General features: G+C 36.8%; 1 protein-coding gene across 1 annotated transcript in view; it reads left to right on the top strand.

Annotated features, from left to right (window-relative positions):
- Window positions 1-7396: 7396 nt before the first annotated feature.
- LOC103600946 (serine/threonine-protein kinase ULK4-like) overlaps window positions 7397-23737 on the top strand; it is a gene marked incomplete at its 5' end in the record, with an annotated part of 124039 nt that continues 107698 nt past the window's right edge. The window contains one exon of the mRNA XM_008585301.1: window positions 7397-7582. Within this exon, the coding sequence (XP_008583523.1) occupies window positions 7397-7582 (186 nt within the window). The remainder of the gene's footprint in view (window positions 7583-23737) is intronic.

The following is a 23737-nucleotide window of genomic DNA, read 5'->3' as shown; positions in this document are numbered from 1 at the left end:
TGATCCATGAACACAGGATGTTTTTCCATTTATTTAAACCTTTAATTTTTTCAATGTTTTGTAGTTTTCAGTGTGTAAGTATTATGTTTCTTTTGCTAATAACTTTATTCCTAAATATTGTATTCTTTATAATGTTATTGCAAATGGAATCATTTTCATAATTTCAACTCCAGATTGTTTGTTATTAGTGTACAGAAATACAATTGATTTTTGTCTATAGATCTCATATCTTACAACATTGGTGAACTTGTTTATTAGTTCTAAAATTTCTTTAATTGATTCCTTAGGATTTTCTATACAACATGATCGTGTCATCTGCAAGGAGAGATGGTTCTACTTCTTTCTAGATACTTTTTATTTTCTTTGCCTAATTTCCCTAGCTAGAACCCAATATAATGATGAATTAAAGTGACAAAAGTGGACACCCTGTTTGTTCATGATCTTAGGGGGCAGGAGTTTACTCTTTTGTCAGTAAGTATGCTGTTTGTTGGCTGTTTTTCATAGATGTTCTTATCAGTTGAGAAAGTTCCATTCTATTTCTGTTTTTTGAGTGTTTTTATCATGAAAAGATGTTTAACTTTGTCAAATGCTTCTTTTGTAACTATTGAGAGGGTCAAGTAGTTTTTGTTTTTTATTCTATTAGTACTGCATATAACATTGACTAGTTTTCAGATATTAAACTAACCTTGTATTCCTAGGATGTATGATACTTTTAATATGTTGCTGATTTGGTTTGCTAATATTTTGTTGAGGATTTCTTCATCTATGTTCTTAAGGGAAATTGGCTTGGAGTTTTCTTTTCTTGTAATGTCTTTGGTTTTGGTATCAAGGTAATGCTGGCTTCATAGAAGGAGTTCATAAGTGTTCCCTTTTATTTAGTTTTCTGGAAGAGTTTGTGTAGAATTGGCATTACTTCTTCCTTAATTGTTTGGTAGAATTCACCAGTAAAGCCATCTGGTCTTGGAGTTTTCTTTTTAGGAAGGATTTTAGCCATAAATTCATTTTCTTTAGTGGATAATGTGCTACCCATGTTATCTATTTCTTCTTGAGTGAGCTTCTCTCTGGTACTTTGTCCTATTAACTCTGTCTGCCTTGATCTTCTGGAGCCTTTTTCTCAGCCTCCTCAACTTAAGAAATTCACTGGGATTCACTTCCATTGCTCTCCCTGCACATAGGCCTGGAAACTCTGTCAAGTCTCTAATCTGGGACACTAGTACAGCTCACCCAGTTTGTTTCTCATCTCTTGCGGATCACTGTCTTTTATTGTCTGATGTCTAGTATCTTAAGAACCATTGTTTCAAGCATTTGTCTGCTAGTTTATTGTTTCAGGAAGTTGGGTGTATCCTTTCCCTGTTATTTTAGGGAAGATAGGAAGATTTTATACCTGCACTATATGTATACATATATATTAGCAAAGAAACAAAAACAAAGCCCAGACGTCCTCAGATTTACAAGGATCCAGGAAATAATCCACCCTTGACAATATTACTTATGATAAACATCTCCAGTTATTTGAACAATGAAAGAAAATTAATTCAAAAATGAAGAAATGTTAGTGTAGATTGAAATAGAAGCTTGAGTATGGGTGCCTATCTCACCAGCTACCCCAAATCTATGAAAATACAAAAGCATTAAAAGCATCTTATAGTGTTGGGAGAACAGAAAGAGAAGCTATTAATGGAAAAAAATTTTTTTTGTCAATTACTAGATGATAGAAAGCAGATGGTACTGAATTGAAATAGTGAAGAAACCTATCACCCAGAATGTACGTAGGAGAAGACTAACCTGAAGGTAGGAACAGCTGCAGAAGATCCTATAAACTCAGAGTGAGGCGAAAAACTGATAAGCCCTGGGCCCTTACCAAGCTAGTAGTAGATTAACATTCAGAACAGTCAGGCCACTTAGGCCCCTCCCCTTATCCATATTGCTCTGCTTTATTTCAGCATCATAGTTCAAGAACTGCACTGTAAAGAGGGTAAACTGTCTATCTGGGGTAATTTCTAAAATAAGGTTTGGCTTAGGAAAAAGGCATTGGGAAGTTTAAGGGAAGCACAGAGTATAGGTGGGGTGGGCAGAGAGGGGAAGCCAGTTAAAGAGACAGCCATGTACAAATGCAGAGGAAACCCAATCCAGCTTCCTAGAATAATCTATCCAATCTTTCATTCATAAAACAGAAAATCAAAGACCACTAGACATTTGGGGAAACATAACAAGAAGCAGACAGAGCAAGGTAAAAAAAAAAAAAAAAAACAACCCAGCTGAACACAGAAGAAACAAAGATGATAGGAACTATTATAGACCGAATTGTATCCTTCCCCCAAAAAGATGATATTGAAGTCCTAACCCCCAGTACCTCAGAAGGTGACTTTATTTGGAAATAGTGTTGTCATTCCAGATGTAATTAGTTAACATGAGGTGATAGTTGACTAGGGTGTACCCATAATCCAATATGACTGGTGTCCTTATAAGAAGATGGCCAGGTAAAGACACAGGCACACAGGGACAGTGCCTGTGATAATGTTAATTTAATCATGTAAATATGTATCATGCAAATATTAATTTTAAAAAAGCAGGAGTGGCCATGTCAATATCAGAAAAAGTACACTTCAGAGCAAGGAAAATTACTAGAAACAGAGAGGGACACTCATAATGATAAAAAGATCAATCCACTGAAGTACATAACTATTTTTAATGTATGCACACCACACAACACAACCTCAAGGTGTGTGGTGCAAAACAAAAAAAAAAAAAAAGAACTAAAAATATAAATAGACAAATTAATAATTATAGTTGGGGACTCCAGACCCCACTTTCAGCAACTGATAGAACTAGACAGAAAATCACCAAGAATATCAAAAAATTCAACAGTACCATCAACCAACAGGATTTAATTAACATATACAGAACACTCCACCCAACAACAGCAGAATACGCATTTTTTTCTAGTGCCCATGGAACACTCACCAATATAGTCTGCATCCACAGCCATAAAAAAACTTCAACAGATGTAAAAAAAATTGAAATAATAGAGTGTGTTCTCTGACAATAGAATCAAACTAGAAATCAATAAAAGAAGGACTATAGGAAAATTTCCAACACTTAAAAAGTAAACACACTTATAAATAATTCATGGGTCAAAGAGGAAGTCTCAAAGGAGAATTTTTTGAATGCATATAAATGAGTGAAAATGAAAATATATCAAAATATGTAGGGTACAGCTGAAAGCAGTTCTGAGAGAAAAATGTGTAGCACCAAAAGCTTATGTTAGAAGAGAAGAGGTCTTCAATTAATAATTTAAGTCCCCACATCCAGAAACTAGAAAAAGAACAGCAAAATTAACTCAAAGCAAGCAAAAAGGAAGAAACTATAAAGATAAAGCCAGAAATCAATGAAATTGAAAACAGAAAAACAATAGAGAAAAATCAATGAAACAAAAAGTTGACTCTTTGGGGAAAAAAAATCAATAAAACTGAAAAACCTCTAGCAAACTGATAAAGATAGGAAGACAGAAGGTAGAAATCACCAATATGAGGAGTGAAACAGGTGTCAATATATATCTGCAACCATTAAAAGGATAATAAGGGAATACTTTGAAAAATTTTATGCTCATAAGTTCTATAATTTAGAAGAAATAGACCAGTTCTTTAAAAAATTCCAAAACACATCCAAGATGACTAGAGCTAATAATAGTCTATTGTATATTTCTAAATAGCTAGAAAAAAATATCTTGACTGTAATCACCACAAAGAAAAGATACATGTTTAGGTAGTGGGTGCTGTGTACCCTAAGTGGATAATTGTGTGATATATGCATCTACTGAAACAACACATTGTACCCTGTAAATATGTACAATTAAGAATTAAACAAAAAAATAGTGCTAGAACAGTTGGACATTCAATGGCCAAAAATAAGAACATTTACCTAAACCTTATACTTTTTATAAAAGTTAACCCAAAATTAAATTAATTAAAAATAAAATATAAAACCTTTAGAAAAAATATATAAGAAAATCTTCAAGTGTAACAGTTTGCAAAGTTTTTAGAGTTGACGCCAAAAGCATGGTCCTTAAGAGATAATATCAATAAATTGGACTTCATCAAAATTAAAATTTTTTTCTCTGCAAATAATATATAAGAAAATCTTCAAGTGTAACAGTTTGCAAAGTTTTTAGAGTTGACGCCAAAAGCGTGGTCCTTAAGAGATAATATCAATAAATTGGACTTCATCAAAATTAAAATTTTTTTCTCTGCAAAAGACTCAGTGAAGTGAATGAAAAGATAAGCTACAGACTGAGAGAAAATATTTACAAACCACATATCTGAGAAAGTAGTTATATCTAGAATATTTAAATAACTTTAAAATATCAACAATAAAGAAACAGCTAATTAGCAAAGGGAAAAATATGAATAGATGAAAAGATGTTCACTGTCAGTTGCCACTAGGGACATACAAATTAAAACTACAGTGAGGTATCACCATCTGCATTTTGGAATGACTAAAATAAAAAATAGTGATAACACCAAATGCTACTGAAGATAAGGAGAAACTGGATCTCTTGTACATTGGTGTCAGGAATGTAAAATGGTAAAATGGTACAGACACCGTGGAAAACAGATTGGCAGTTTCTTAAGGAACTAAATGTGAGTTTCCCACACAACACAACAATTGACTCTTGGGCATTTATCACAGCGGAATGAAAGCTTATGTGCGCACAAAAACCAGTACAAATGTTCACAGTAGTTTTATTTGGGATAGCTCCAAATTAGAAACAACTCAAATTTCCTTTAATATGGAGCGGTTAAACTGTGGTGCATCTATACCACAGAACACTACTCAGTAATAAAAAGAAATGAACTATCAGCCGGTTAGCTCAGTTGGTTAGAACGTGGAGTTATAACACCAAGGTCATGGGTTCAGATCCCCTTACCTGCCAGCCTCCCCCCCCCCAAAAAAAAGAAAAGAGCTATTGGTACACACAAAAACTTGGATGGATCTCAGTGAAATTATGCTGAATGAATAAAGCCGTACATACTGTGTGATTCCATTTATGTAACTAGCTTGAAATGACAAAATGGCAAACAGGTCTGTGGCGGCCAGAGACTAAGGATGGTGGAGGGAGAGGGTTGGCTGTTACTATAAAAGGGATCTTGATGATGGAACTCTTCTGTATCTTGATGGTGGTTTCCACCAAATCTACACATGATAAAATTGCATGGAACTAAATACACATGCACGCACACACACACAAATACATGTAAAATCAATAAAATAGGAATAAGGTTGATGATTGTATCAAGGTTAATTTCCAGGTTGGGATATTGTACTCTAGTTATTATATAAGATGTTTCCATTGGGGAAACTGGGTGAAGTATATATGGAATCTCTCTGCACTGTTTCTTATAACTGCATGTGAACCTGCAAATATTATTTCAAAATAAAAGATTAATTCACCTACAGAAGAATGAAGTTGGACCCCTGCTTATACCATATACAAAAATTAATGCAAAATGAATCAGAGAACCTCAGTGTAAGAGCTAAAACTATAAAATTCTTAGAAGAAAACTTAGGCATAATCTTTATGACCTCAGAGTAGGCAATGGTTTCTTAGATATGTCACCCAAATCATGTATATACTTAAGCAATAAAAAACAGATAAATTAGACTTCATCAAAATTATTTTGTGCTCCAATGGACAATATCAAGAAAGCAAAAAGACAACCCACCTAATAGAAAAAAGATTTTGAAAATCATGTATCTGCTAAGGAACATGTATTTAAAATATATGAAGAACTCTTAGAACTCAATCATAAAAAGACAAATGACTTGTTTAAAAAATGGGCAAGGGGTCTGCACAGACATTTCTCCAAAGAAGATATACAAATGATCAATAAGCATATGAAAATATACTCAACATCATTAGCCATCAGGGAAGTACAAATGATAACCAGCATGTGTTAGCATTCCACACCTACTAGGATGGCTGTAAATAAAAAGACAGATAATGACAAGTGTTGTTGAGGATGTGGGGAAACTAGAACTCTCACACATTGCTGGTGTGAATGGGAGCTTTGGAAAACAGTCTGGCAGATCATCAAAAGGTTAAACATAGAGTTACCATGTGACCCAAAAGAAACAAAAACACATGTCCACGCAAAAACTGTTTCACAAATGTTCATAGCAGCATTATTCATAATAGCCAAAAAGTGAAAACATCTCAAATATCCATCAGCTGGTAAATAGATAAACAAAACGTGGTATATTATCCAACAGAATGTTATTAGGCAAGAGAAAGAAATGAAGTACTGATACATGCTACAACATTGGTGAACCTTGAAAATGTCATGCTAAGTGAAAGAAGCCAGTCACAAAGGATCACATTTTGTATGATTTCATGTATTTGAAATGTCCAGAATAGGCAAATCCCTATGGACAGAAAGGAGATCAGCATGGGAAGCAGAGGGGTGGATGTCAAGGTGACTACTAAAGGGTTATGGGGGTGCTGAAAATATTTTACAATTGATTGTGGTGATGGTAGCATGACTCTGAGAATATATTAAAAACCACTGAATTGTATACTTTGGGTGGATTGTATGATACAAGTATAGAAATTATACATCAAAAAAGCTGTTCTAAATAAAGTAAACTTTAAAAATTAAAAGATTGAAATGTTTATGGTATAATTATTTTATATTATACTTTTTAATGCATATAGAAACAATGCTTTCCTTTTCATCTGTTTAGTCATTAATGATTTGGACACAGATGAGGCCAAAGTATTCCTTAACGTCTTCTAGGACGAAGATTTTTCCTAAACAAGTTACTAGTAAACAAGAATGTAAAAGAGTGTCTCTCTGAAAAATCAATCTATTTCCACACCAAGTGATACCATCCCCTTATAAGTGTATATATTTGCATATATTAGATATGTATGTAAAGTGTATGTTGATGCTTTGCTAGTTATAGACCAGTCTTTATTTTCATATTGCTTATAGCTCTACCGATATGAATATTTTCCTTTTTTTAAAAATTGAAACATAATTGATTGTACGTATCTCTGGGTTACGGAGTTGAATATAAATACCTGTGTGTGCAATGTGTGGTGCTCAAATCAGGATAATTAGTGTATTCAACATTATGCAATGTAATCGTTTTCGCAAGCCATTCTTTTCTATGTATTAAAGAAAGGACTGCAGGACCTTCTTCTGATTTTGTGCTGTTAGCTTTGTTTGAGCAATTGTATACATTTTGAAAAAGATGCATTCAAAAAATATTCAATTAATCAAACATTGTACTCAGACTGATGCTGCCATCATTAAGCAAAATTTTACTGTATTTCTTGAGGAATGACAATACCACCTTCAATGAAATTTAAATAGTCTTGTTTGTTAATTTTCAGCTTCCTAATGAGGATCCTGAAGTTTTTGAGGTTTCATCCAAGTGTCTGTCTATACTGGTTCAGCTGTATGGAGGGGAAAACCCGGACAGCCTGTCTCCTGAAAATGTGGAAAGTTTTGCTGAAGTATTGGCATCCAAGGAGGACCCGAAGGAGCAGAAGCTTCTGTTGAGGATTCTCAGAAGAATGGTGAGTCCACACAGAAACTGGAGGTATGGTGGGTGACTTCAATGGAAGTAGTTGTTTCTCGGACCTAATTTCAAGTTTCCGGAAAAGTTGCAAAAGTACTAAAAGAACTCCCAGTGACTTTTTGCCATAGTCACCTATTGTTAACATTTATCATATTCTATCCATCTGCATGTACACATATTTTTTCTGAACTGTTTGAGAGTAGATTAGAGACACTTCGCCTCCATACTCCTTAATATATAAGTATGTATAGTCGTCCCTTGGTATCTGCAGGATGTTGGTTCCAGCACCGGAACTGTTTGAGAGTAGATTAGAGACACTTCGCCTCCATACTCCTTAATATATAAGTATGTACAGTCGTCCCTTGGTATCTGCAGGATGTTGGTTCCAGCACCGTCCCCGTGGATACTAAAGTTGGTGATGCTCAAGTCCCTTGCATATCCTACCGTATACTTTAAATCATCTCTACATTACGTATAATACCTAATACAATGTAAATGTTATGTACATAGTATACTGCATTATTTTTTAATCTGTATTATTTTTTATAGTTTTATTTTTTCAAATATTTTCAATCTGCAGTTGGTTGAATCTGTTGATACAGATCAACTGTATTTCCTGGGGGGAAAAAAGGGTATTCTCTTAACTATAATAATCAAGATTAGGAAATTTGACCTTGATACAATTATTTTACTAATCTCCCATCTATATTCCAATTCTGTCCCAATAAATTTTATAGCTTTTTTTCTGGTATAGGATACTGTTTAGGGTTATGTATTTAGTTGACATGTGTCTTTTTTTTATTTTTTTTCCTTTTTGTCTTTTTTATTTCGTGTCCGGCAACGGACCGCAACCCTCAGCGTTGCGCCCGTACCGGACCAGGACCAGCAACGGGATCGCAAACCTCGGTGCTGCGCCCGCCCCTCGCTCAGCCAGTGAGTGGGAACCGGTCTGTATGTGGGATCCGAACCCTCGGCGGGAGCGCGGCGCACTGTAGCAGTGCGCCACCGGGCCGGCCCCAGGTTGACATGTGTCTTTAATTTGGAATAGTCTTGCAGCCTTTCTTTGTCTTTCATGACTTTTTAAGCAATATAGGCTGGGTATTTTGTAGTATTTCCTTCAGTTTTGCTCTGCCTTTGTTTCCTCATGATGAGATTCATGAATACCCCAGAAGTGATATTGGTCCTTCTGAATCTGCCACACCTTGAGGCTCATGATTATTTGTTTGCTCCTTACTTGCGACGTTAATTTTGATCACTTGGTTTAATCAATGTGTGCTTATTATTTTAATTTTGTAATGGTTGCAATATGGAGACTTTCTAACTCCCAACATTTCTAACTCCCAGCATTTTACTATAAGGAAAAACTTTCTCTTCTGCCCCATTTGCTTTATTTTATTTTATTTTATTGATGTATATAGCTGCTGTCTATTAGAAAGTATTTTTGAAGACTGACTTATTTTCTTTCTATAATAAATCTTATTCTGCTGATTTTGGAGGCCAGTAGCTACTGTTAAAGTTAATGAAGAATGGAGGTCTTGTTAGTCTGTCATCTTGTGGTTTGTCAGTTTGTATGCACTTCTAGATCCTATTATCCTGAGGTGTCCTTTATCACATGGAGGCTATGGGTGCTCCAAAGAGTTATACTCAAAAAGACTTTTGTGACACTTTGATAAGTAGACAGTTGCAGTGAGTGACCCAGCTGAATCTACATGGCAGGTGATGAGTGACAGACCTAGAAGGGAGATAAAGAGATTTACCCTCCTTGCTGTTATATTATGCTTTTGTACAATCATGTCTACCCTGCCCCCAAACAAGCCTTACTGTCCCAGTGGAGTTATTACCTGAGTGACAGGATGACAACATGATCTAGGCCAGTTTCCCAAGAGAAGGTTGAATACTTCTGAGGACAGTAGGTTTGGAGATGGTATGCCAGCCTAGCAGTAGATGACATTGGATCATGTAGCAATGCAATTATTTCTGCTTCAATTTTCTGTTGATTTTTCTCATTATTCAAAGTAAAGGTCTCAGTTTGGTACTACTATGTCTTCAACACCTCTCTAATCCTTCAGAATCTCCCTCTTTAGCAGCAGACCTCTCAGACCCTCACCCTTTACAGTGGAGATAAGGTATTTCTTTAAAAATTATTTCACTTAAAGGAAAAAGGTGAGTCAACCTCAAGTCAGGTAGTAGAGAATGTAATAATACAAGTGATAAGTAGATATGGCAAAACTGTGAGTTTGGGAGAGAATGACAAAAGCTTGGGAAATATTGATTTAATATCCCATATGGTTAATTTTGTAGAGATTCACAATCTCTTCTTTGAAACTCAGCACCAGATTTTTTGGAATTCAGAATTTTCAGATCTTTTTGGCATGACAACTATACCATGTCACATATGATACCCATAGGAGACACTCAGGCAGTGCTGTCATCAAGCACAGAAATATTTCTGCAGCAAAATATATGAATGTTCACACAAAGTGAGGTAGATAAAGGCTAAACATGGGTCCTTGTGGGTTCAGGTCAGGTTTTGCTACCAAATATGTTTTTAAACCAAACTTAGGAAAAAAATTCTGATTTTCAGAGCTTTCTTAGATTCAGAATTATCTACCAAATATGTTTTTAAACCAAACTTAGGAAAAAAATTCTGATTTTCAGAGCTTTCTTAGGTTTCAGAATTATAGATAAGATATTATGGACCTGTCTTTGGAAATTATGTAATTTTCTAAAACGCTTATCAAAGTAGTCATACATAAAACAAATTAGACCCAGTTTATTCCAAACAGCCAGATTCCACCATCTCTTAGTTTATTTTTCTGCTGGAAATGATTTCTGTATAGTGTCTGACCTGCCACATAGGGCCAGGTAGATTTTGTTGGTAGAAGAAAAGTTGAATACAAGTTACTTTTACCTGTGTATGCGAACATAGAAGTAGATCCTGGTGCTGCTCATTCTCTTTTTTACTGTGGTATAATATACATAACATAAAATTTACCTTTTTAACCATTTTTAAGTGTACAGTTCAGCAGCATTAAGTACATTAACATTGTTGTGCAACCACGACCACCATACATCTCCACAACTTTTACATCTTCCCTAACTGGCATTCTGTACCCATTATGCACTATCTCCACGTTCCTCCATCCCCCAGCCCCTGGTAACCACCGTTCTACTTTCAGTCTCTGTGAATTTGACTGCTCTGGGTATCTCATGTAAGTGGAATCCTACAGTATTTTTCCTTTGATGACTGGTTTATTTCACTAAACATAGTGTCTTTAAAGTTCATTCATGTTGTGTCATGTGTCAGAATTTCCTTCCTTTTTAAGGCTGAATAATATTCCATTATATGTATAAATTGTAATTTAAAAAATCTTTTCATTCATTGATGGACATTTGGGTTGTTATATCTTTTTTGCCCCATTTGTGTTTTCTTTACTTATCTCCTTGTTATTTTCAGTATTGACTCATGGATTTTTCTTTTATTCAGTGGATTACAATTCACTGCTGTCCCAGATTTGGTCAGTGGGAACCCTTTCTGGATGTTTGCTGTGTCTTTTGACATGCCCCTATTTTTTTTGAGCACTTTCTGTCATAATGTGATATTCCAGGCTCATCTTGTATTACTGCCTCAGCCCTGGAATCGGCCATTCCTCCGAGGAACTGTGGAACTTTTTCATGTGGTATTTAGAAAAATAAGATGCAAAAATGCTCAGGGTTGAAATTACAACTGTTTGTTTGCTTAACAAGAAAAACAGTGTGGACCATCCCAAGAGTCAAAATACAAGAGTTTCCTACTGTCTCATGGAGGATATCTCTGCAAGTCACTGTAGCCCCTTGCTGTCTCTAATTTAGCTGTCCAAGAATGCTTGTAATGTTTACAGGCCAACCATCTGTGGTAAATGCTTTGAAATCTTCTGAAAGCTTTCTAAATTACCTCTGGGTCAGTCAATGTTGGGTTAAAGTTTTATGAAACACACAATCAGAGATTCTGGGGGCCCTGGTCAGCTCAGTTGTAGCCTTGAACTTGCCACAACTGAGTACTGAGTTTAGTACTTTTGGAGAGAAATAGCAGCGGATTACCCAATGAGTAGTGTGACACTTCTGGACTAAGTTAGTCCTTCTTCCTCTTTGTCCTGCTCCTTCCTATCCTTAACTCTGTGGCAGCCATTATTTTGTAACTGTTGGCTTTTCTGGTCTCACCTTTACATAACCCTCATACCAGGACAGTAGTGTGGTTTTGTTCCTCACTGTATTTTCAGCATGTTACAGTGTCTGACACATAAAGATGGTTGGCCATCAGATGTTGGTTACTATGTGCTGGTCACTATGTTAAGGTCTTTTGGTGCATTATCTCATTTTATTGTTACAGCAAACCTAGAGATCAGCTCCAGTGATAATTCCCATTTTACAGGTTAAAAACTAAGGCTCAATGAGTTTAAGTACTGTTCCCAAGGCCATCAACTAGGAAGTGGCAAAGCTGGTACCAAATGCAACTTGTCTTGCCCCTAGCCCATGGTCTTTCCAAGTAGCTGGCTCCCTTGCTGCTGTTCTGCCTGTTACTGACCTGGATTCTTCAGGCATTCATTGAGTGAATTTGACTGAATTTTGATCTGGAAGGTACCTGGGCAATTCATTTTTTTATTCATGGAAAAATAAGTCATAGATTTATTACTATGTGCAAAGCACTGCATTGGGAATACTAAAACAGTAAGACATGATATGATCTTTCTGCTCCCTGCCCTCAAGGATCTCTAACTGGGGGGATGCACACATTACAATGCAGAAGGCAATCAGTGCTACAGTGAGAGAGCCAGCAAAGTTCCCCAGGAACATTCCCTTTGGGGAAGAAGTTGGCAAGGACATGATGTTTTGAACTGAGTGTAAAGGAGGTGTCAGTATTCCACACTTAGAGCAGGAAGAAGCACATCCTGAGCAAAGGCCCAGAAATCCATGGAGCCAGATTGTGGAGACATAAGAAATGGGCCAGGAAAAGCCAGAAGCTACCAAACATGAGTTTTAATAGCATTTGGAGTTTGGACATTATGGTTGAAATTAGGAAATTCTGGTCTCAAACAAAAGGGTGGTGGCAACATCTCAACTGAACTCTGGTTATCTTTACTGTGAAGTAAAGCTTTTCCATGCTACCTGGCATGGAATAGGTATTAGTAAGTATCTACTAAGCAGAATAAGAAGTGTCCATATGTATAACAATTTTGTTATGGCAATTGTTCATTTTTGCTCTTCAGTCCACATTGTGAGCTCATTTGAGTGCTTTATAGACTCATAGGTAAGACTTAGAAGGACCTTAAAAGGCATTCAGTTGGTCTACAGTCTGATGCTTCAGTCTTCTTCACAGTATCCCGGCCAAGTTTCTGAGGCATGGATGAGATTGGATAAGCAGATGGATGCAGGACAGGACCTTGAGTGATATAAGGAATGCTAGCAAGATTTCCTGGGACTTTGAAGAGACCTGCCTCTCAGGCCCAGCTCAGTGGACCAGAGGAACCAGGTCCCACAGACAAATGGGCAGTCTAGATGTATTACCAGGCAACAGGAATTGGATTAAAGAGGGCAGGTAAATGCATTCTTTTGATTGTGAGAAGCTGAAGAGGGAAAGACAAGCTCTTTGAGGACCTACCTCTAAGGACATTCATTACGTGCACCCTCCCACCAGGAGCACATCTAAACAGAAGAGTGTTCTAAGCTGGTGAGGCCATCTCTTTTTCAGCCGAGGGAGGAGTGTCCTTCTGTCCCCAAAGCTAAGTGAGCCTGAGTGGAATCAGAGAGGGCAACCCTGAAATATGCTAGGCCCCGTAATTTACAAGGCCAGGTAATGAGCATGTCAATGGCTGGTTAACTGTGGTAATTAGAGAGTCACAATAATGTGGCACATCCCTTCATGTGATTCACAAAAAAGGCTCTGAATTCTTGACATTTCTGTTTAGAGTCCAAATCTTATGATAGAAACTTTCTAAAATTACAACTTTTTACTAACAAATTAAAAAAAGATGTTTAATTTCTGCTGATGAAGTTGGGATGGGTTTTGCCCCTAGGGTACTCTTCCTTGTTTAGTCTGTATTTAGAACATCCAGAGGATGTTGGGGAAACCTAACAATTTAATTATCTATTGTGTTATACCAGGAAGTTGGGAGGTTTCATAATTATACTTTGTGCTCTAGCTTTAAAAATGTGACAGAAATCCTTCAAATATCTCCCAAGTTTGCCTGTCCCTTAAACTTGATATCAGTGGGAGTTTTCCCAGGGTAATAATTGTAGATTAGCTACTTGTCTCTGCTGGCTTACTCTGCCACTCAAAAAATTGACTACACATGAACTACCACAAACTTCTTCTGTACCTAAAATTGGCTTAAACGTATGCAGTTGACTACTCAAAGCACAAAAATGATCCAAAAGGGTGATTGTAACATGCTGACAATGCAAACTCCCTGTCATCCTCCCACCCATCTACCGGGTTCAGCAGAGGTGGCAGGAGTGCGATTTGGGATCACTCTCTGAAGATGGATATTAGTAAAGACTTATTATTTGTTATATCCATTCCTTGGAGGTGTTTTACCCTGTGGCCTTCAAATTCTCATATAGGTCACCTGGTCTTTTTCATCCCACATGAGAATGGATATTATGTTCTGTGGCTGAAAATGGGTGTAACATAGCATTTCTTCATGCAGAGTCTTTAAAGCTTTAGAGAGACCAGATGAGGAAACCAGGAATTCTGAGTTCTTTTTCTATTTTAGGACCAGGTTGAGTTACAGAATTTAGATTCAGAAGGGACCTAATTTCTTCTAGAACAGTAAAGTATTCCCTGAAGCGTAACAGAAAGGCAAAATGATGCCTCTCATCCTCCTATCTTATTTTTCTCCCGGTTAAGACCTTCTGTTCTTTGCTCCTTTAGTTTTCATTTCAGTGTTGTTTTATTCACCCACAAAATGATACAAATTAAACAGTTTTGAACATATAGTCAAAAAATGTAATCCTCACCTTGAGTTAGATGTATTAGAGGTCTTCAAAAAGTTCATGGGAAAATTCATAGTATCTTTTAATTCTATTTTTCCATGGACTTTCTGAAATACCATCATACATTTTCATTTTTACAGTGTTCTGGGGTAAACAATAACTTTTACTTAGTGCAGGATAGTTGAGTTAAATATATCTGAATTCAATTCTGTGTTTTGAATAACCCAAAGAAAGTAGAATCAAGTTGAACTTACAACTAGATGTAGCTGGTTTATTCTTTATAGGGTTTTGCCAAGCTTATGTAAACTTATATGTAGAGATAAAGGCACCTCTTAATGGAAATAAGCACAATTTCTATATTTCTTTAGTCCTGTATGCCTGACCAAGCACATGTGCTCTTATTACCATAGACTGATTGTAGCCCTCATTATGCCTTGATAATTGTGAAATTTCGTGAGTCATTTTGCCTCAATGTTGTTCAGTCTCTTCAACTTATAGAAGGAACCTAGAGTAAATGATCTCTAAGGTTACTTTCACCCTAATGTTTTATATATCTAAAAAAATAATACTTTATGTAGTAAATATGCAGAATATTTCTATTATATTTATATGAATTCATGGTGATATATATATATATATATATATATATATATATATATATATATATATATATATATATATATATATATATATATATATATATATATATATATATATATATATATATATATATATATATATATATATATATATATATATATATATATATATATATATATATATATATATATATATATATATATAATTGACATATTTTCTTAAGGAACAAAGAATGGGGATTGGTGTGAAACCATGAAATTTTTAAGAGAAACACTGTGTTCCCAAATGAGTGAAAAGTAAATGGAATTAATTTTTATGAAATCTGATCCTTAGAAGATTTTCCTGAAACTCCGAGAGAAAGCTTTCCTTGAATCCATACACACTCATTTGTAGTTACACTGAAAAGTGTTCTCTGCCAGTGATTGCTGCAGGGTTGGTGAGTTAATTTGGGAACATTTGTAGTTACACTGAAAAGTGTTCTCTGCCAGTGATTGCTGCAGGGTTGGTGAGTTAATCTGGGAATTCTTTGAATGATTTGGTTGAATCTTTCCAACAAAAAAAGAAATATCTTGCCTCGAATTTTTGCTTAATTCCCTAGGGAGACATTCTTGAGAATTCGAGCAAGACAGATTCAGGAAGCAAATAGCTAGTGGAATAGAGTCATCTATAGCTAATTCCTCTTAGAACTTCCGTGTTGCTGTCAGTGAAATAACAGCCCACCTCAGGAGTCTTGAGGAAATATGTGGATCTTTAACCACAGGTATCCTCAGGATGTGCATGTGACAGAATATACCTCCTTCAATCCACTCTGAGCATGTCTCTTTCCCTCACATTTCCTACACACGCCAGCTCCTTCCCCCGCTCCTCACATGGAGGCTCCTCACAACTAGGCTGCTTGCCTTCCCTTCCTTTTTCTCGGTCTGATGTTTGTAGCCCCTGGGCAGCATAATTTTCCTTCTGTTGTGACTTCTTTTCTCAAGAGATTCAGCTCCCGTGCCCTCTTCCTGTAATTCCAGCAAATAATATTTGTTCCCTACTTTTTTCTATAGAGCCCTCTCTTATTTCAAGTTCTCATTGCCATTGATGATACTTTTATTTTCCTTTTCATTTTATAAAGTTTCAAAACCATAGAAGAGTTGAAAGAATAGTAGGATGAACACCTGTGTCATCAAGAATTGCTATCAGAATTATCATTTTACCATATTTCTGTGTGTGTGTGTATGTGTATTTTCCAAATCATACAAAAGGGAAGACATCATGGCACTAGGCCCACAAGACCATTATCATGCCCAATAAAATTAACAATGTCATAATATCATTAATATTTAGTTTATATTTAATTTTCCCTAGTTGTCAGAAAGTGACTTTAATAGTTGTTTTTGTTTTTTTTTTTTTGAGCCACATTGCAATCAAGGCTCACATACTGAATTTAATTGTTTTCTTGTCTCTTTTAATCTAGAAGAGACATTCTGCTTTTTTTTTTCCTACTGAAACTGACTTTTTGAAAGCCTGAGTCAGTTGTCATGTAGAATGTCCCAGACTCTGGAATAGTATGATTGTCTCTTCGTGACATTTTGGATTAGAATATCTCATTGGCAGTGGACCTTCACATTAGGAAGCATAGGATGCCAGGCTGCCCACTTTTGGTGGTGTGAAGTTTGATTGCCTGGTAAAGGGATGTGTGCCACATCTCTCCATCATGCAGGTGCATGTTTCCCTTGCAATTACTAAGTAATCCTTGCAGAGATACATTGGCACTGTGTGAATAGTCCTATTCCCCACACTGACAAGTTTTTAAAGCAAAAGGTAAAAACTATAGAAATGAGCTAACATTCGTGGAGCAAAGGAAATGGTTAATTTTTAAGCCTGAGAGAGGGAACATTTAAAACGTGGAAATGACAAATCTGCTATTCCTGATAATAGATATAATAACCCTCGAAAAGAGAGAAGAGCTGCCAGAAATACTGCTTCCTTCCATAATATTAGTTCATTGAGAATCTACCCAATGTAAGTGGTAAGTAAAAAGCTAAAAGTCCCTGGAATTCATTTTATGTTGTATAGCCTGACAACCAAGGGGGAAAAAAGCAAAATGAAAAAAGCTTACTGTGAGGGATCATTTGTTTTTTCAAACCTTGACTATTCCCATTTGTAGGGAATTGTTATCTGGTTCAGTCATAGTGATTATAAGTTACTATGATGTTTTCTTGATTCTTAGTAATCTTTTTGACCATCATCAGTTTGACTGTGCAGCTTTTGCCACGCAGAATGCTACAGACTCTCTTGGTAATTTGGGACTTCTTTAATGACATATTTTGGAGCATTTAAAACATGTTAAGTATTAGGATGAACATGTTTGAAAAATACTTCCTTGTGGTTGCATACAGCAACAAAAATTGTTCTGGAGGCCCTTTCCTTATGAACACCTACATTAAATGTTTCTAATTTTTGTTTTTTAAAATAATATTTTAAATATAATTTTTATTTATATAATCTATATTCATTTTAAGAAATGAATTCCATCCAATGAAAGAAACAATTAACTAATATCTATATTATATTCATAGGAATATCTTTCTTTCTTTAGAAGGATTGCTTTTAAGTACATAGGCTATACAAGTATATAATGCGAAGAACCAGATTTGGGTTTCAGGTTTTCCGTTTTTAAGGAATCACAGAAAAAGCTAGAGATAAAAAATATTTCAGTTGGTATTTAAACTATTTGAGAGAGTGTTTTAAATTCAAGCCGTTCACAGCACTCACTGGCTGAGCGCGGTGTGGCCGGTCTCATAAAGGACAAAAAATAAATAAATAAATTTAAATTCAAGCCGTTAAGACAGTTGAATTTAATGGTATGGTATATAACCTCTTCTTGGTTTTTTGTAAGCTAGTGTTTCGAATTCAGTCAACAGAAATACTTGACCAGGTTTAGGTATATGATTTTGTAACACTGAAGTTCCATTTTGTTCCAGAATAAGTGATATGGAAAATTAACCACTTAATTTAGGTTCATTTAAACTGGCCACCTAACAATTTTGGCAAATAGTGACAAAATGTTTGGTTGAGGTTTGATCTCAAAAAATGAAACTAATATTTACCAAATAAGTTTGTCCTTAACACCTTTACATAAAGGGTTATGTAATGTTTTGCCATACTACACAGAAAAAATCTTTAGTAAGGCAGAGTGAGCACTCACTCAGCTAGTTCTTACTGACTGTCTGCTCTGTGGCAGACATTGTTCTAAATGCTGGGTCAGCAGTGAGTGAAACAGACAAAAATCCCTGCTCTAGTGGAGCTTACTGTGGAGAGTGAGATGATAGCCACATTTATTAAGAAGCTTTGTTGTATTTAGATAGTAAAAGCACAAAAAAGAAAAATATAGAAGGAAAGGGAAATAAAATATACAGTGGGGCATTTGCAACTTTTAGATAATGTGGCCAGGGAAGGCCCCACTGAGATGACATCTGAGTAAAGACCTGAAGGAAATGGAGGAAGGAGCCAGGAGAGTATTTGGAGCAGAGCATGCTAGGCAGGGGACCAGCAATTGCTAAGGCAGCAAGGCAGGTACGTACATGGCATGTTCTAGGAACTTCAAAGAAGCCCATGTGTCCAGGGCAAAATAAGCCAGGAGGAGACATGTAGGATGTAAGAAATGCAATAGGGAGGAGGTCACGAAGGCCCTGTAAGCCCTTGTGAAGGCTGGCCTTTATCCTGAATCAAAGAAGCCCATGTGTCCAGGGCAAAATAAGCCAGGAGGAGACATGTAGGATGTAAGAAAGGCAATAGGGAGGAGGTCACGAAGGCCCTGTAAGCCCTTGTGAAGGCTGGCCTTTATCCTGAGTGGGATGGGAGCCTTTGGAGTGTATTGAGCAGAAGGATGAGGCAATCTGGTTGCTGCATTGAGAACTGTCATTGAAGAGGGTGAAGGATAAGAGATGTATGTCGGAAAGCTACTGCTTCCAGGAAAGTCTTGATCGTGACTTGGAGGGGGTAAAAAGTCGCCATATTTTAGGTATATCTTGAAAGTAGAACCAATAGAATTTGCTGACATATTGAATGGAGGCTTTGAGACAAAGAGAATGGTCAAAGATGACTCCAGTATTGGCCCAAGTCAAAACTGAGATGGCTAAGACTGTAGGAGGAGCCAATCTGGGGGGAGAGAGGAAATCAGGAGCTTAGTTTTGAACATGTTGTGTTTGAGAAATCTGTCACACGTCCAACTGGGAATGTCAGATTAGCAGTAGGATCTACAGGCCTGGAATTCCAAGTGAGAGGCCTGGACTAGAGAGAATGGTGGGAGGTGGTGGTCAGAGTGTGAGATGCTCGAGTGTACATTCTGGAGGGTTGCCAGTTAATGGTGATGACCAGATCTAGAAAAAATAAAAAAAATGTGGGAACGAGTGTCTCAAATGTGAAGGAGGACAAGATCCCTGGAGTGAAAGCCAAAGAAGGATCGTGTCTGTGGACACTGAAATTACTAAGTGTTATGACAGGAATGATGTTGAGGACAAGGACAGTGGCCTGGGGGCTGGGAGTGTGGGTGACCCAGTGATCCACAACAGGCAGGAGTAGCAGATGGTATTCTCTGGTGACATTAGGTTTAATGCTGGAGTGGGGGTGGGGGTGATTTATGGAGGAGGGGTAGAGAATGGTCAGGAAGCAGCAGTGAGAACCAGGGAGCCACTTCTAGGCCCCAGAGGTTCAGGGGATATGAGAGACGCATGCAAGGGAAATGTATCATCATGGGAAAGATCAGTTTCAATTAGAGCAAAAAAGCGATGGCAGCATACTTGGAAGAGATTCAGGAGATAGAAAATCTTGCTGCTGGCTGTCCCAAGGGCACAATGGAAGGGAGTCAAGAGGAGGGGTGAACATGGGAGTCAGAATGGGGATGAGAGCCCAGTGGAAGAGGGCTGACCTGGGAGACCTGGGCTCTACGCAGGGACTGACATAACCTTGGATACGGTGCATAATGAGATTGGGTCTGACTGTCCCAGGCAGGCAGGAGAGATGAAAATGTATGTGAGAAGCAGGGACCTTGCTGGAGCCCTCAGAGTTCTGGGACTCCTGACTCCAGCCAGAACAGAGGTGATCCCGCCCAGAGCGCTGTGTTCCCACACCTCCCTGCCCATGAGAGCCAGCAGAGGGGCATCCTTACTCTGAGCATGTGCTTCCCACCTGAACCCCACCCAAAAGGCTTATAGGTGGACCTTTTCACTCTATCTCTTGTGGCTTTACCACTGATTCTAGACTTTTCTGTGTGTAACTTTTCATATGATCAAAATTGCATGACGGCACATTGTAACTTCCTTCATATTTAGCCTTCCCAACACTGTCATAACAGTGGGTCTTCTTTGCAAAACTGTTTAAGATCCTCATCAGTTTTCCATTGCCATTCAAATTCGGATTCTCTTTTGGATTGCCTGTCCTGTCTTCATCCTTGAAGAGATTTTCACCTGTTTATCTCCAGTCTTCTTGTTTATCTGTCAGACCCATACTCGTCAAGGCTTTGAGTGTGATTTTCTCCACCTCACTGGCACTGATTTTATGAAATCTCACATCTTTTGCAGGATTTGAATTTTTTCTTCACTTTTGTGTGAGCTCGTGAGAGCCAACCACCCATTAATTTATCGGTGAACTTGTTCATGCCCTAAGCACTTGGGCTTCCCAAGTCAGAGTTCTTGGGGACTTGAGTATTGGAAATAAATATTTAGGTAATAAGGACCCTCTGCCACTCTGTAACCACTTGTTTAGCATAGCAAACGTATGATCCCACATGCAGGCATAGTTTCTGTCTAATAATTTGCCTTTAAAATCAAGCATCACAATAAACAATCCTTCTGATTAATATAAGTGGGCACTTACTTTGATTTTTTAAAAAATATTTTGGCATCTTGGTCTGATGAGTAAGGCTGAGCTAACCATGTGATCTCCTTCCTATTTCTGCTTAGGACCTTGAAGAGATGGAAGGAAGAGGGCAGGTGGCCTACATGGGCGCTAGTGAGAAGTCGGGTCTCACTGGCATCTTAGGCAGTTGAGCTACACATCCTAGACCAGTGTCTCAGTGATACACATGAAATTGCTACTGAGGCCTCTCATAACTTTTTCTGTTTCAGTTACTAGCTTTTTCCAACATCAATGCTAAAGGAAATGTTTTGAAAGCATCCCTGAGAACTACTTCCCATGGCACCATGATTTCCGGTTTCAGTAGAAAGCATGCTGCAGTCATGACCCTCCTTAATGCCAGTAATGATTGGGGCTCTATTTCAAATCACCACTGTCTTCCCTTCTGATTTATGCACACAACATATTTATCCCTTCTTCAAAGGAAGCCTCAAAGTTCCACCCACTATAATTTTTTCAGGACATTAAATACTTTTATTTACTTTAAGCTGATAGCACTTGCTTTCTTTCTATGAAACACCGTTAAAAACATTATAGATTTCATTAATTGGGTCTCCAAAATATTTTGTTTTAATACCACAAAAGTTTTGATGCCACTTGCTTTTTTTTTAATTCCTTCATTATTATGTCAAGAAACCAAGCCTACTTATAAACTCCACTGGACCTTTTGTGTAATGGTTATGAGCAGGTTTTAATGAAATTTGAGAGTGTCTCTAGAGATCACAGATACTGGGGCCTTTAACATTGTGATGTTGCCTAGCAACCTGTAAGTCATTACATTTCCAGGCTCTGTAATAACATGATATACTTTTCTTTGCCAGTCCCTGATGAAAATGTAATGGAAATAATCCCTTTCTAAAGGTTGCACTCTATGAGTGGGCAGCACAATAGATTTTTTTTTTTCTCTTTTCATGGCTCGGGCAGGTTTTAATTCAGTGCGCAAAGTATTGTTTTCTGAATGTTGCATATGACAGAATGAAATGTATTCTAAGGTGATAGTCTTAAAAGGAAAGGCTATTGTTCTAAAATAATGGTTGTAAATACCATACAAATTGTTAACATACATCAGTGTACCCTCACTATGTTGAAAAGAAAGTTGATTAATTGACCACCAGTTAATGCAAGAATATCTGCTTATTCCTAGTTAGTTTATTCTATCCAAGTATTTGCAGGTATTGGACAGGTTTTAAGAGTATAATAAAAACATATATTTTAGAGTAGTAGGATCAAAAACTGTCTAAATTAAATTAGTGAAAATTTTGACTTATAGGCTATTTTTGAAAATATAATTTTGTAATTTTAAAGCAGTATTTTTTAATTACAAAAGTAATACGTAATTTGTACATGAAGTTCATAGCAACATTGTTCATAATAGCCAAAAAATAGAAACAACGCAAATGTCCATCAGTTGATGAATGGATAAATAAAATGTGATATACCTATACAATAGAATATATTCAGTCATAAAAAGGAATAAAGTACTGATACATGCTACAACATGGATGGACCTTGGAAGCATTGTGTTAAGTGAAAGAAGTCAGACACAAAACACCACATGCTATATGGTTCCATTTATATGAAATATCAAGAATAGACAAATGTATAGATAGATTAGTGATCTATAGAATCTACAAAGCTACAGAAAGATTGTGGTTGCTAACGGCTAGAGAAGGACAGGACTGGGGTGTTACTGCTAATTGGTGTGAGTTTCTTTTCGGGGTAATAAAAATGTTCTAAAATTGTTTGTGGTGATGGTTGCACAACTCTGAATATACTAAAAACTACTGAATTGTACACTTTAAAATGGTAAATTTTATGATGCAGGAATTTATTTAAAAAATTGCAAGACCACAATTTATATTGATAAGTTAAAAAAAAAATTGCAAGACCAAAAAAAAAAAAATCTGTGTGTGTGTGTGTGTATAGTTGTGGTAGATAACTTGGGAAATATATGAGTAAAAAGAAGAAAATAATGTCATTCTTAAGCCTATAACCCATAGATTAACATAGTTAATATTTTGGTTTATTTCTTTCTAGTCACACAAATACACACACACACACACAACATGTATGTATGTATATGTATATACTATACACAGATACATATATTAACATATATTTCTAAATGAATTGAGATTTTTAAATCATGATGGTGAAGAGTCCATGTATTTACCTTGCTCCCCTCCCAAAATTCCATCAAAATGATCAATATAAGTATAAAAATAAGTCAAAATGCTCAATCTCACTGAAAACAGGGAGGATATGAATAATAGATGCATAATTAGAGAAGTTTCTAGAAGACAGAGTTGGTTTTCCAGAAAGAATATTCAGAAGTTAGGAGACCACAGACCACCACAAGTAGGAAGCAGGCATGCTGAGAAACTCTGGAAGAATCCCCAGACTCAGGGGTAGCAGGGGCTCAGAGGAAGGTCAGAGCATAGGCCCCAGCCCCGTCCTCAGAGCTGCTATGCAGGATCTTCCCCAAGGTGCCCTGTGAGTGGGCACAAGTGTAACTGATTTTGGACTGGGCTGCCCTGTCCCCCCAGAGCCATTGCCCCCTACCAAAGGGGGTGCTTAGCCTTCCATCCCTGTTCCTCCCCTGAATTGGGGTCTTTATTAATTTTTTATTTATTTCTCACTAACTCTAGGGCAAGGCTGCCTACAGCTCTCAGCAGCATTC

This window comes from Galeopterus variegatus, unplaced genomic scaffold, assembly GCF_000696425.1.
Source record: "Galeopterus variegatus unplaced genomic scaffold, G_variegatus-3.0.2 Scaffold3513, whole genome shotgun sequence".
NCBI lineage: Eukaryota > Metazoa > Chordata > Mammalia > Dermoptera > Cynocephalidae > Galeopterus > Galeopterus variegatus.
This window is presented reverse-complemented; position numbering and strand designations above follow the sequence as displayed.